General features: G+C 42.3%; 1 protein-coding gene across 2 annotated transcripts in view; it reads right to left on the bottom strand.

The window, feature by feature from the left end:
• Positions 1–5,968: 5,968 nt before the first annotated feature.
• Positions 5,969–13,391, bottom strand: part of NOTCH3 (notch receptor 3) — a 67,334-nt gene continuing 59,911 nt past the window's right edge. The window contains exons 27-34 of one of the 2 annotated variants that reach the window (XM_087883616.1): positions 12,617–12,765; positions 12,281–12,497; positions 11,478–11,616; positions 11,074–11,236; positions 10,470–10,774; positions 10,008–10,155; positions 9,089–9,186; positions 5,969–8,633 (exon numbers count right to left, since the gene is read on the bottom strand). In XM_087883616.1, coding sequence (XP_087739742.1) covers positions 7,386–8,633; positions 9,089–9,186; positions 10,008–10,155; positions 10,470–10,774; positions 11,074–11,236; positions 11,478–11,616; positions 12,281–12,497; positions 12,617–12,765 — 2,467 coding nt within the window. In that variant the 3' untranslated portion in view covers positions 5,969–7,385. The remainder of the gene's footprint in view (positions 8,634–9,088; positions 9,187–10,007; positions 10,156–10,469; positions 10,775–11,073; positions 11,237–11,477; positions 11,617–12,280; positions 12,498–12,616; positions 12,766–13,391) is intronic. The other variant, XM_087883617.1, reaches the window with a different exon arrangement.

The raw sequence follows: 13,391 nt of genomic DNA, 5'->3' as shown, positions 1-13,391 counted from the left end.
AACTGCGTGTCATCGGCATTCAGTTGACACTTCACCCCAAAGCCACGGATGATCTCACCCAGCGGCTTCACATAAATGTTAAACAGGAGGGGCGAGAGAACTGATCCCTGCAGCACCCCACAAGTGAGGGACCTCGAGGTCGACATCTGCCCTCCCATCAACACAGACTGCATACGGTCAAAGAGGAAGGAGGAGAACCACCGTAAAACGGTGCCCCCCACTCCCAAGCCCTCTAGCTGACGCAGCATGATACCATGATCAATGGTATCAAAAGCCGCTGAGAGGTCTAGGAGGACCAGGACAGAGGAGCAACCCCTGTCCCGAGCCCTCCAGAGATCATCCACCAATGCGATCAATGCCGTTTCCATGCTGTAACCCGCCCTGAAGCCCGACTGGCCCAACTGTATGTGTATGTGTATGTGTATGTGTATGTGTATGTGTATGTGTATGTGTATGTGTATCTGTATGTGTATGTGTATCTGTATCTGTATGTGTATGTATATATATATTTAAAGGAAAGATCATACTGGAATGTCACAAATTACCTATTCTGCCATTTTTATTTACTACAATAATTTGGGATTTGATTACAACCCTATGGTTACAATTAAGTTTTTTTCCTTTGCTTCTTAGAACAATTTTGGACCAAGATAAAGTTTCTCTCAAGGCAAGCTTACTTCTGGTAACTTTATTGGCACACGTGTCTTGTTTCTTAGCAAGGCTATGGAAGTGATTTGACTTTCTGGGTCCCCCCCCAACTCTTTATCCTAGTTTGCAGCCCTGGGATTCCCTGGTTGTCCCCCATCCTAGAATAAATCAGATACAATACAATGTTTCAAGGTGAGCCAAGCTATAAACCATCTAGAACATTTTCACACAGCTAATTTGGAGAATCAGCCAGTAATTTTTGGGATGATATATCACTAATGAATTGCAACCCAGAAGGCTGGCATATGTTATAAATGCCTTAGTCTTGAGTCCTATTTATTTTAAGCTTCCCTAACTTTTGGAAGAAAGTTATAGCTACAAAGAACTCATGCCCAGCTGCAGAAAGATTTCCTGAGGAGGGATGAGGTGTGGTGGACAACTGTTGCATTTTTGTTTTGTGAGCTCATGAGAGATTCTAAAGAAGTATGCTTAAAATGAAGCTACTTGGCAACTCTCCTGAATTTTTACCTAGGACACACTTGCCAACACGTGCAACTTGACTCCACCCTGGCACATAGAGGCACATATCCTGTTCAGGCTTCAGGCCATACAGGTCTTGGCAGGCCTTAAAAATGGTACCTCTCCCATCCCCGAAGTGCACCCTGGCACACCCTTGGCTTATTTCCCAAGGTCTGTCAGCCCCCAAGGTGTTAGGGGTTCCCACCTGTTTCTCTCCCCAACAGACTGTTTCTTAACACTGGCTACTGTTATGCATTAGAGTGCTACCTCAGGGTTATGATCTTCTAGATTCCTGGTCCCATCTTCAGATAACCTGAAATGTATATACCCATGTATAAGTGCACAAGTCTGAATTGCCACAGCAGTGCTGCTCAACACATTCTAGAAAAAATGAGCATTGCTGTATGTGATCATTGAGTTCTTGTAGTTCTGCAGTGTGTTTCATTGAAACTGTTAATCCTGCATCATTCTGCATGATTCACACTTTTCTCAAAGGCACTGAAGCAGCCAGGGGAGATGGTAGAGACAGAGATTCTTCCTCAATTATGTCCAGTTTTCAGAAGACACGAGTTCTAGCCCTGCTCTAGGCACGAGCCCACCTGGGTGATTTTGTATCAGCCACTCTCCCTTAGTACTAGAAATAAAGCAATGGCAAACTACTTTCAAAAACCTTTCCAAGAAAACTGCAGGGTCTAGTACAGAATTGCCAGGAATCAACCCTGACTTGAAGGCACATAGACACACATTTAGCATAGGACCAGTAGCGAGACTGCAAGTGTGTTTATGTATTTAATTTTGCTTACAGCTTCCCACATCCTAGATTAAGACATCCTAAACTCCTGTTATTTCCTTCAATAAGCCATTTCTCAGACCTGAATTGGACTTAGGTTGCCTTGTAAATTGCCTTGGAGACTATTAACAGAAACAAGGGAGTCTGAATCTCTGGGAAGTTAAGACCAAAAGACAGAAATCTTCCAGGTGAGTTGGTAAGCACCATTAGAATCATTAAAAAAATGGCAGCTCTGGCTACTGCCACCATTTTATATACTGTAGCGGATTCCTACACTGTCACAACTTACAATTTTTAAGTCAGCTTAGATTTTGAGGGAATCCCAGTAAATGTTTGTTAGCAGTCTTCTCTGAGCCAGCCACCAGTTCCTTGGACCCGTGTTCATCTGCCCTTGTAGCTTTCATCACACATGGCTTGCAAACAGGCAAAGAGAACGAAGATGAAGGGAAGGAGTGATAGATAATTGGTGTATTAGTCCCTAGAGGTCATAAAGCTTTCATTTCCAAACTGCAGCACTCCAGAGGGGAAGCCATGTTGGAATACTGTAGCAAAAAATTAAAAACATTATTCCAACATGAATTCTTTTATTGGAGCATATGAGTTTGAGGGGAAAATGCAAAAGCAACTGTCATAAGTGATCTTTAGTAAAAGGTGAATGATTTATACAATTTGAAGAGTATATACTAAGTATATAACTCATGGATTAGACCAATAAATTAAATTATTGCTACTTTTATAACTGCATGAATGGGCAGATTATTTTAATATATTTATGTGTCTCACTTAACAGAAACTAATAGCCCTTTTCTTTGAATCACTCTGCATTTAAAATACAATAGCTATTAATTGATCAACTTTAGGTATTTGATGAAGCCACTTCATTAATTCCCAGATTAGGTCAGAATGCTTTTCTTATTTTTTTCTAGTGGAAAGATATTCAACATTATTAAAGACAACTACTATTTCTATCTGTAATAGTTGAGTGTAATAAAATCCCAATCAGTTCAAATAGACTGAACTGGAAACATATCTATCTCTGCTGCCACATGGTGGCAAGGAAGAGGAAAAAGGAAATTAAAAAAATAAATAGGCCAGGGATGACACCTGCTAAGGAATTATTAGAGGGTTTAAAGGGAATAGAACAGATTGAAGACTATCCTTTAGTCAAAAAGAAAAGCAGAGAAATGGGCAATGCCTATTTAGGTAAATTGATAAGTCAGCTTTTGAAATACGACCCCAGGAAGAAATGTTTTCAGATTCTTTCATTAGAATGGGAGTGACTGACTACTCAGCTATTCAAATTACTACTTTTTCAGTATTTCTGAAGTAAGACATGCCTTTTATTCACAAGGAAGCCAAGCTTCATTCATAGTTAAGGAAACTTGCATTTTGGTTTATTTATGGATAAAGATGTCTATGTTTCTTTAGAAGTGTTCCAAAGTTGTGGATGTATATAAATGTATGGAAAAAGAGGTGGGGTGTTATATTTGACCAGAGAAAATATCAAGACTTCACTGGTTCAACAAATTAAGTTCTGAACTATGGCTCCCTGACAAAAATATCTTTTGTATTGAAAAGCTGTGTTAAAAACAATAGACCCAGATTAAAGCAGAGCCTTCATTCCATTATTCAAGTTGGATAAAAATGTCAAACCAGTCTAAACATCTGGCTGATTGCACAACCAACCATCATTTTTTAAAAAATCCCTTCAGACAAGATTGAAAAGAAAAGTGAGGCAACATCAAGGGGAAAATACCCCTAAAAAAATAGTGAAGGTGGTTATAGCTGTGATCTTCATCAAGGGTACGGCTGGTTGAAGAAAGTCTTCTGTATCCAGCAAAATCTCTCAGACTATCCCTCAACATAGTACCAATGGCTCTGCGCTCAAAAGTCTTATTGCCTCGCCACTCATCACCTGACCTGCATTCTTACCATGGCATACCAATGCACACGTTCTTTTTTTAAAAAAAAATAGACAAGTAGTTGTATTTCTTCTCCAGTCAATGATGCAGTAATTTTGGCAGACTTTTTGTCAGCAATGAGCGGAAAGCTTTCATCTTAATGCTTTCAGCCAGAGGGATGGCAATTAGGCAATTTACGCCTTACTTTCCTTGCAAAAGTGCAAAAGCCCATTCACTATTTCGTCTAAGGCAGAGGTGGAATTAAAATGCCTCATGTAAAAAATGTAAAGTAGCAGGTATGTGATCAGTTTCCTACTTGATTCCCTTACTTCATGAGAGGGCGCCGATTGCACCAACTTCTGAGGTACAGCAATAATTGAGCATATTTTGTCTGCTATCATCTTTTTGTACTTTCTCACACAAGGTTTCACCTCCTAAATTAACTGCAGAACTCTGAAAACTGCTTTGTATTAATCCCAGAGCACACTTTTATTCTTTATATCCTTGCTCAGATAGTACCAATGGTGTTTTTAGCCACTTGGGGCCACAAATTCTAAATATAGAGCTGTGGTAAAAATGAAATTCTGCACATAAGGTTGGGATCCCTTTTCACTGGGGAAAACTTCAATATCCCCATGGAAGTGAATAGACTGTGACAATAGGATGCAAGTCTCCTATACTCCACTGATTTATAACTTAAAGCAATGTAGAATATTTATTTGTAAAATCTAATTGATTTTTCAGTTTCTATTTTGAAATAAAATCTTGAGAATTTCTTCATCTCCAAACTTTGGCGGACTGGAGGAGAGGGGATGGTTTTGCACATGTGCCACTTTCACAAATGCAGCTTTGCACACACACTTCTGCAGCCCATTTCTGAAGAGGCTGTGGCCCAGCACAGGCCTGCAGCTTGGAGGTTGGGGACCCCTGGTTTAAAGACTTTAATGGCTGTCTTTACAAATTAATGTGTGCAGAGGGGGAAAATGGGGGAGAAAGTATGAAAGCTGGTGGACAGTAATTTCAACAAGTACATTGATCATGTTTAAAGATCTGTAGAGAGTCTCAGTCATCCAGGTCAAAGGTTGTCCCAAAAGTGCTTTTTCATGAGGCAACTGGACTTCCTTGTTTTTTCTTTTGAAGACATTTTTCTTCTCATTGAAGAAGCTTCTTCAGCTCTGGCAGGATAGTGGGAAATGTTTAAATGATAAAAGTAGGGTGTTGCAAGAATAAACTGAACCTCCAATGAACCACACTGCTACACTATTTAGGTTGCAAATGAGTGTTATATTTTGTCTTTTAACAATGCAATTACAAGAACGTGTATTGTGCTGCCACTGATTTTCTGCATTAGATGAATATAAGTGTTTAATCTTTGTAAATTTCAAACAAAAAGCTTGTTTTGGAAGTACCAAATACCTTTTTCTTAAAAATGGGTATGTATGGTTCATTTGTAAATTGTATCATATGTGATATACTGAGTCCAAGGAGTCAGACAGTTAAAAATCGAAGTGAATGTTTTCAGTTAAAAACATAAAGGAATAATATTTTATTAGAAATAGTTTGTCTTGTGCCAGCAAATTTGCTTTTCAAATATTCTGTACATCTTTTCTTTTTCTTTTCTTTTCTTTTTTGCATTCCTTGATTTCTTGAAGAGATTTTTCTGTTGGAAACTTGACCAATACTATTTATTTTACTTCTGCACAATATAGTGAGGAAGCCCTGGGTATCCTCCACAGCTGCAATACAGGGGGGGGGGAACCCCCAAACATGTCTAACCACACCTCTCCCTCCACCCCCCATGGAAGCCTAATGCAAGGCATAATAGATACTATATTTCAGTAACAGAAAATGAATGTCAAAAAAATCTCTGTTCGGAAGGAAAAGTTCAACACATTCTAATTTAAATTATGCAGGCTGTCTAAGTGCTTCACTCTTTGCAAACTCCACACTGGAATATTGACTCAAGAGTTGGCATATTCTTTTTATGCTTTTGTCCAAATGTTTATGTTCATACTGAACCGGTCGGATAATAGCCATAGGGGAGTCTTGTAGTAGAAGAACAGTTGTTAGTATTCTGAATTGACTCGGATGGAAAGAAAACAAGGCAATGTTTTTGTTAGTGGAACATTTGTACATTCTTTAATGCATTGTTACACAGTCTAAATAAACAAATGAAAAATAAATGACACAGAGGAAGGGAAGGCAGTTTCCTTATTAGCTATGTTTATTATGCCACGGCTTAAGCCGTCTGTACAGAAAGCACCCAGCTGCTTTAAAGCTACTTGTTTTACACTGGATTTTTTTAAAAAAAGTTTTAAAATGAGCTAGAAATGGTTCTATGGCGGCGGGGGGGAGGGGGGGCAACTAGCAGAGCTGTTCCCCCACTATGCTACATAGCATGGAAAGGGAGAAGGAAGCAGAAAGCAGTGGTCGCCCAGGGGAACAAAATCCTGTCTGCCACTGCTCCCGCCAGCAATATTTACAGCCAGGAATAACTGGAATGTACAGGGTACAAGGAGGTAGGGTATACAAAGCAAAATAGATAGCGGACTGCTGGGCCAAAAGTCTTCATGAGAAACAAAAGTATTTTATACTAACTTAGTACCTTTTATGCCAAAGTGATGCCCTCGTATCTGTGATTGCCTCAAGATCCTATAGTACCACAGGGGCAAAACATGCGTCATCGATGAAAACGTAAGATTGGTCAAAGGCAGCCTTAGATAAGATCCAGGAGCGACAAAAGAGGGTCAGGTATAAAAATACAGAGTGGCTCAAAATACTCTGGAGACTAGAAAGTCACCAGGACTATTGCTAGCATTAGGAGAAACAACTCGGGGAGGTGGAGGGGGGACTGATAGATGGAGAGTGCAGCAGAATTTAAGATGAATAAATTAACCTGGAATGTGACGAAGTGCCGAGTTTGAGGATGGGGCTGTGGGGCTTAGTTCCCTGTGTGACAGAGGCAAGATTGTGATTCGATCCTCTGGACGGCAGTGCCAGTGAGCTAATGCTGCGTACCCAGTACACAAATACCGTGAGCAGAGTCCCGTCCCAACACGGTGGGAGGGGAGGTGGCTGCTCAGCCCAAGAGACAAAACCATTCCAAGGAAGAACAAGGGATATAATTCTCTCCCTTACAGCCCTAGACCTGGAGGAAGAAGAATGGCACGCAACAGGATCTGATACTGAGTACATTGTAAAAAACAAAAAAGCTTAGAGTTAAATGCAAGGTTTATACAAAAAGATCTCTTGTAAAAAAAAAAAAAAAAGTTCCCCAAAACCTAGTTGATGAGACAACATGGGAGGGGAAGAAAGGACCAGCCTGAGTTCCATGGCAGTGTGGGAATGATGAGGCCATCCTTTCCTCTCCTCGATCAGGCATTTTTTTAAAAAAAACTTTTTACACTTTAGTTTTTTCTTATAAAAACACAATTATGGGGAAATGAGAACCCCCAAGGCTGGCACAGGCCCCAATGGGGGCCACAGAGGGACCTAGGCCTCTGGGATGTGTTTCACAAACAAGCGCCTCATGCGAACACCTGCATTTTAGCGGAGGGCTCTGCCGAAGGAAGCTGGGTGTGGCTTGGCCCTAATACAGTTGGGCTGGGTGTGGATTCAGACCAGTCAGACAAGGAATGTGGTGAGGGACTACTCCATTGCTCCGGGGACTCTGGGGAAGGAGTCAGATAGGGGTGCTCACTGGGAGGGTGAAGGAAGTGCTTGGGTGTTGCGTCCTGCCCCTGCGTATAACTGTGCTGCGATGGTGGGGTTGGATAATCCTCTACCCCTGCTGCCTTCAGGTATGGTGGGGGCCCTCCGCGTGGTGGTGCCACCTGACCCTGGCCCTCTTGGGGTGAGACAGGTTGGTTACTGCGCACAGCAGCTGGTGGTGGAGGCATTGGCTGGGGAGCTTCCTTGGCCTGGGCTGGAGTTGGGTTGGGCAAGCCCTGAGAGCTGTGCCCCATGGCCATGTGGTTAGGCAGAAGCAATCCTGGTGGGAAAGCTTGGCCAGACTGGTGCAGGTTGGGATGGGAAGCAGCAGGGTGGACTACCCCTATGATGGGTTGGCACTGAGAAGTGGGAATACGGGCACGCCACTCAAAAGGCATGGCCACAGGGCTCACCATGCCCAGACTGAGCCCCATGCGGCCAGGTGGCACAGAGAGGCGGTTCATGGAAAGCAGAGTGCCATCCCCTAGGTCGCTAAGGCGTGCCAAGCTGACAGCAAAGGGTGGGTCCATCATGCCGTGGACCATGGGGGTAGAGGGCACAGACAGCGAGGCATTGGCGGTGTGAAAGACCCCAGGTGAGGCAGGGTTAGGCACATAGGGAGAGTCCAATGAGTCGACTGGAGACAGGGTGACAGAGCTCTCCAGGAGAGAGCCTTGACACTCCAAATTTAGCTTCTTGGCACGCGCCTTGGCCTCTTTGCTCTCCCGTGCCAGACTGGCACTGCTTCCAGCTGTCACATTCTTTGTGCTAGGCCGACGGCTCTTCTTGCCCTGCGGGGTGGGCTTCAGGCTAGGTAAGAAGCTATTAGGAGGGCACATGAGAGGGGAGAGAGAGTGACCGCCAGGCAGGACTCCTTGTGGGCTGCGCACAGTGTTGTAGTCATCCAAAAGTCGAACAATATCATGGTGCAAGCGCTCCTGAGCCACATCACGTGGCAGTCGATCCATATGGTCAGTGATCTCACGGTTGGCAAAGTGATCCAGTAGAATTTTGGCTGCCTCATAACTGCCCTCCCGAGCTGCTAGAAACAGTGGTGTTTCCTCCTGTTGCAGAGAAGGCAAATTCATGATCACATTCGACAAATAGTTTGACATTCTCACATTACCAGAATTCTCTGCTAAATATGGCCAACAGTCCCTGAAGGCATTGTCGAAATGGCTGATTTAAATTAACAGCAGTGAATGACTGTACAAATCACTCTCTCCTCATATGCATTCAAGACAGCTCATTCTAAAGGAAATCACCAGGTCAAATGGGAAGATATTTTCAAGTGTAAAATTTAGGATGCAACAAGTATAAACTAAAATCATTATCTTTCAGCCCAAAATGGAAGAGAGAGAAAAGGGGGGTGGGGTGTACCAGGTCAATCCACCTGGTACAAAAGCCTAAACCCCGCTTTCTCACTAGAAAAGATGGGAGTTAACCTTTTCCTGTTAGCTTTGTGACTGTTATGACAAAGGCATAATGTGATTTTTAAAAAGGCAACTGGAGAACTCACCTTACTGTCCTGCATGTCCTTGTTGGCCCCGTTCTTTAGCAGAGCAATTGTAGCCTCTACATTATTGACAGCTGCTGCCCAGTGCAGGGCTGATTTTCCTGGTAGAAGTGATATCAAGAGAATAAATATATTTGTCACTTGCTAATGATTCTTAGATTTTTTCTAAAAGCCTTCTAGTATACGACTTTTCCTAAATTTTAAGGAATTATCTTTCTTCAATCATGCCAGATTGTCATCTTCCATATTGCCCATTAACACTGAGTTTTGTATAAATTAAAAGACACTGTGTTCTGTGCTGTTAATATGAGCTAATATGAGGATAACAGAAAAATCTTCCAGTAAATCAGCTGATCTGCAGCCAAGAATTGTTTAGTAAAAACTTGAAGAACTATGGATTATTTGCTGCAGGAAAATTAATAAATTTATAAATAAATAAATTAATAAATTTATTTATAAAAGACTGGAAGGACAATCTATTGTTCATAATGTTTTTCAGTTTACCCCTACGTATCAAGCCCTCTCCCTAATTAATAACTATAAGTCATCTTCATAACCAAAATCTTTTCATTTTTATCACATATTCTAGTCTCCCACTCTCCCGGTTGACTGCATAGCTTCTGCAGCAGTAAAGTTCATCAACATGTGCTAAAAACAAAACAAAACAAAACAAAAAAAAGCTAAGGAAGAGAGTGGTAGCCAGGTTAGAAAGTAAGTGCTTGAGAAAAAAAAATATATACATTGAATTATGAGCATCTTTACTAAATCAATCTGGGGCAATCTTGTAAATGAGTTATGAAGTGGTTACCTAAGAATCTAAAGTGGAATGTAGTGGAAATCAATAGAACATAGTCAAGTTAAGAAACTTGTCCCAAACCTAGCCAAGCTGAGACCAAGCCAATTCATTTTGCAAATTACATACCCAATTCGTCCACGGCATTGACATCAGCATGACAGGCGATCAATTCTTCCACCATGCCTTCAACAGCTAACCTTGCTGCCAGGATCAGTGCAGTTGAACCATCTCCCATTCGAGCATCTAAATCTGTAGATCGATTCCGGATCAGGATCTAACCAGAGTGGAAGAAGAGCAAACTATGTCATTCAACGTAGTAAAGCAATACTGTCTACATTACAATATTTAAATCAGCTGCTGTTTGGTTATTAGGAAAGCTAGGGCTGCCTTTTTAGAGTATCTCGGAGGTTAACAGATCGATGGCACATTAACTAGATTGCAACATTCACATTAAAACAAATGAGTCACAGGGCTTTTGTGCTCTTAATATGAGCTAATATGAGGATAACAGAAAAATTGTATTTCTAGAAGTAGAAAGGCTCCATTGATTCATTCATAGAGTGAGTATATCTTCAGGACAAGGCTCACCTGGAAGACTCCTTGGGCATCAGCCGTCACAGCAGCATGAAGTGGGGTACGTCCTGTGTTATCTTGAGCATTGGTATCGGCACCAGCATCGAGCAAGCGTTTGGCAGCATCAGCCCGGGCATACCTAGCAGCCAAATGAAGTGCAGTCTCCCCTGTGCGGTCTGTTTGGGCACTCAAGTTAGCCCCCTGGCAGATGAGGTCTGAGATAATGTTGGCAGAGGAGTCATCTGCTTCCTCTTCCTCAGTCAGATCAGTCTCCATGCCACCACCGCAAAAGGAGGCCAACATAAGTGGGGTAAAACCATCTGTATGGACAACCCAATAAAAGGTGACTTTAACAGAGTTTGTTCCTTATTGAACTATTGTAATAATCATTTCTGAAACCTGTATGCCAATTATCTCTCAATGACTCACAACACTCATACAAAAAAATTACAATAAAATCAATAAAATGGTGGTGTTGTTTTTTTTAAAAAAAAGAATAAATGCTAAAATTAAGAAAAGGACATGAAGAGAGAAATCCTGGACAGATCAAATGTTGTCTATAAAGACTCCACCAGAGGGCATGGGTACAGTGTCCATCTAACAAGCTGTTTTGTGTTACCTGGCCCACGGACATTGACATCCATGCAGTCAGTGTCAAATTCACCCTGGGGTGGTGTCAGGGCCATAGATGGAGGCATACGGATATCTGCTGCCACCAAGTGGTGCTGAGTCCATTGCCGGCAATCCACTGGGTCTTCGCAGTCTAAGGCTGGCTCTTCCACCTGGTGATGAAGAACACAAGGCCAACATTTATCATAGAGTCATACTTCCTCTACAGAGTCTGCATTATATAGTATGTAGCATGTACTGATTACAATGTCCTTTTTGGGAAACACCAAACAAGTAAGGCCACCAGGAGCTTGGCAGAGAACTGTGCATATAACATTGCCCAGGCTTGAAAACCAGAAAGGGGAAGAAAAGGAGAAGAGGCAATGTAATAGTTCGGAATATGAGCTGGAATACCTTTGCAGCTCCGGTTCTCAAGTCAGCCAAAGTCTCACAATGAGCAGGCAATACCTTAAGACGCTTGGCCTCTGGGCATTCGGCTTCCAGCCAGTCTTCCGAGCTGTCTGGTATCAGGCTCTCCCCTTTGCCAATATTCCTGAAAGAGGAAAACGTATGCAGTGAAATGAGAGGCTAGAGCATAGCAGGCCATGGAATTGTACCTCTGGCTATATTCCAAACATCCACCTGCAGGCACATATGTGTGTCCGGCTCCCTTTTCTGCTATCTTGTATCCATGATTTTATCCGTTAAATGTTTTTAATCCACTGTTATTTTTTATGGTGGATGATTTTAATGTTTTTCAATGTCATAAGCTGCCCAGAGTCATTGGATATGAGATGGGCAGCCAATACATTTAATTAATTAGTTGAGAAAGGGCTAGCTTCGAAGTAAAATCGAAGGAAGCCGACTATCCTTTACAGCAGAGGCAACATACTACAGCTACAGCTACAAACAATGCATACAATGGCCACAAGTAGTAAGAGTATTCCATGCAGGCACATATACTGGTAGAAGAGGGATGAAATTCTTCTCCATTAGCCCACTGGGTTTCTAGGCTTATTGTAGGAAAATAAAAATCTCTTCCTTAATCGTTTACATAGCAGGAAGGGGACAGCAAGTTTTGCCATGTTAAATGTGTCACTTAGCAAAACGTTAACATGATTGTCCCTGAGGCTTTTCTTCCTTTTCTTTAACAAGCCTCTGAAACAAAGATTGGAGATTGTTTCTCGCTAGCTCTTGAATGAATAAGGGCCTCTTACTTCATGCCCAGGGCATCCTGACCCACAGGCTCACGCCGGTTCTTGTTGCTACTCTCTTTCTTCAGGCTGAAACCTTCAGGAAACCAGAGAGTGCTATGTTCTCTTTTACGCCGGGCCACCAGCACACCCAGTACCAGGATCACGAGGAGAATGAGGGCTGCTACCACCACCAAGGGCAATAACTTGAATGGGTCGGTGCCGACTGTATCTTTTGTACCTGGAGAAGCAACAGATCTGTGTTATAAACTTGGCTGCAAAGAGAACGGCCAAGCAACGTTGCTTTCCTGAGGTGCCTTTTCCATACCCCTGGAAGAGGGGGGGGGAAAATCCCCTAACCTTTCACGGCTTTGAGTGGATATGGAAACTCTAGACGCTCTACTGCCGACAGGGCAGCCAGGTAATCAGCAGCACTTTCTGCATCAGGGAAGCATTTGTTTGAAGCTTGGTAGCAAAGACGGTTGTCAATCTCAAGAGTGACTTCAGACCTAGAGAAAGCGGCAAAGGTTAGCAGGATCTCCTTTAGCATCCCGGAGAATTCCAGGGAAAGGCAAAAGTCCAGTTACCTCTTGCGTCTTGTTTTACTCTCTATTCAGCCTTAAGTCCACAGAACAGGCCTGACTTCACACCTTTGGTTTTAGTGCAGCCATGCCCCAATGTGCATTATGGATGAACTTGCTTCTATATATATTAATCGTTTTAAAAATTCAAACATGTCCCAAGTTTTATAAAAGGTGTGCCATACCATTTTATAACAGCAGATTTATCCCATTTGTTCATCTCTTTATGCTATTGTCTGTTTAATGATCATCAACCGGCTCCTAGGAATCTAGCACTCTCTTTAAGAAGCTTGCTTTAATGTAGTTTTTTTTTTTTTTTTTTTTAAGTGAAGCAGAGTTATTAACCGTCAGATTTTATAGGACAGGCAAAGACAATTGGATAAAGGTGGTTCTAGAGAAGTGGGCCCCAAGGCATGTAGGGCTTTATAGATGAAATCCAGCATTTCAAAATGCCATCTACAAGCCAGGGGTAACTGGGGTAATTTGAAGAGCAGAGATGTTGTAGGGGCAACATCAAGGTTGACTCAGCCTTCTATCCTTTCGAGGTAGGTAAA

The sequence above is a fragment of the Pantherophis guttatus genome, chromosome 2 (genome assembly GCF_059756535.1).
Source record: "Pantherophis guttatus breed Tessera chromosome 2, ASM5975653v1, whole genome shotgun sequence".
Taxonomy (NCBI): Eukaryota; Metazoa; Chordata; class Lepidosauria; order Squamata; family Colubridae; genus Pantherophis; species Pantherophis guttatus.
The sequence above is the reverse complement of the archived record's forward strand: the minus strand, read 5'-3'. Positions and strand labels throughout refer to the sequence as shown.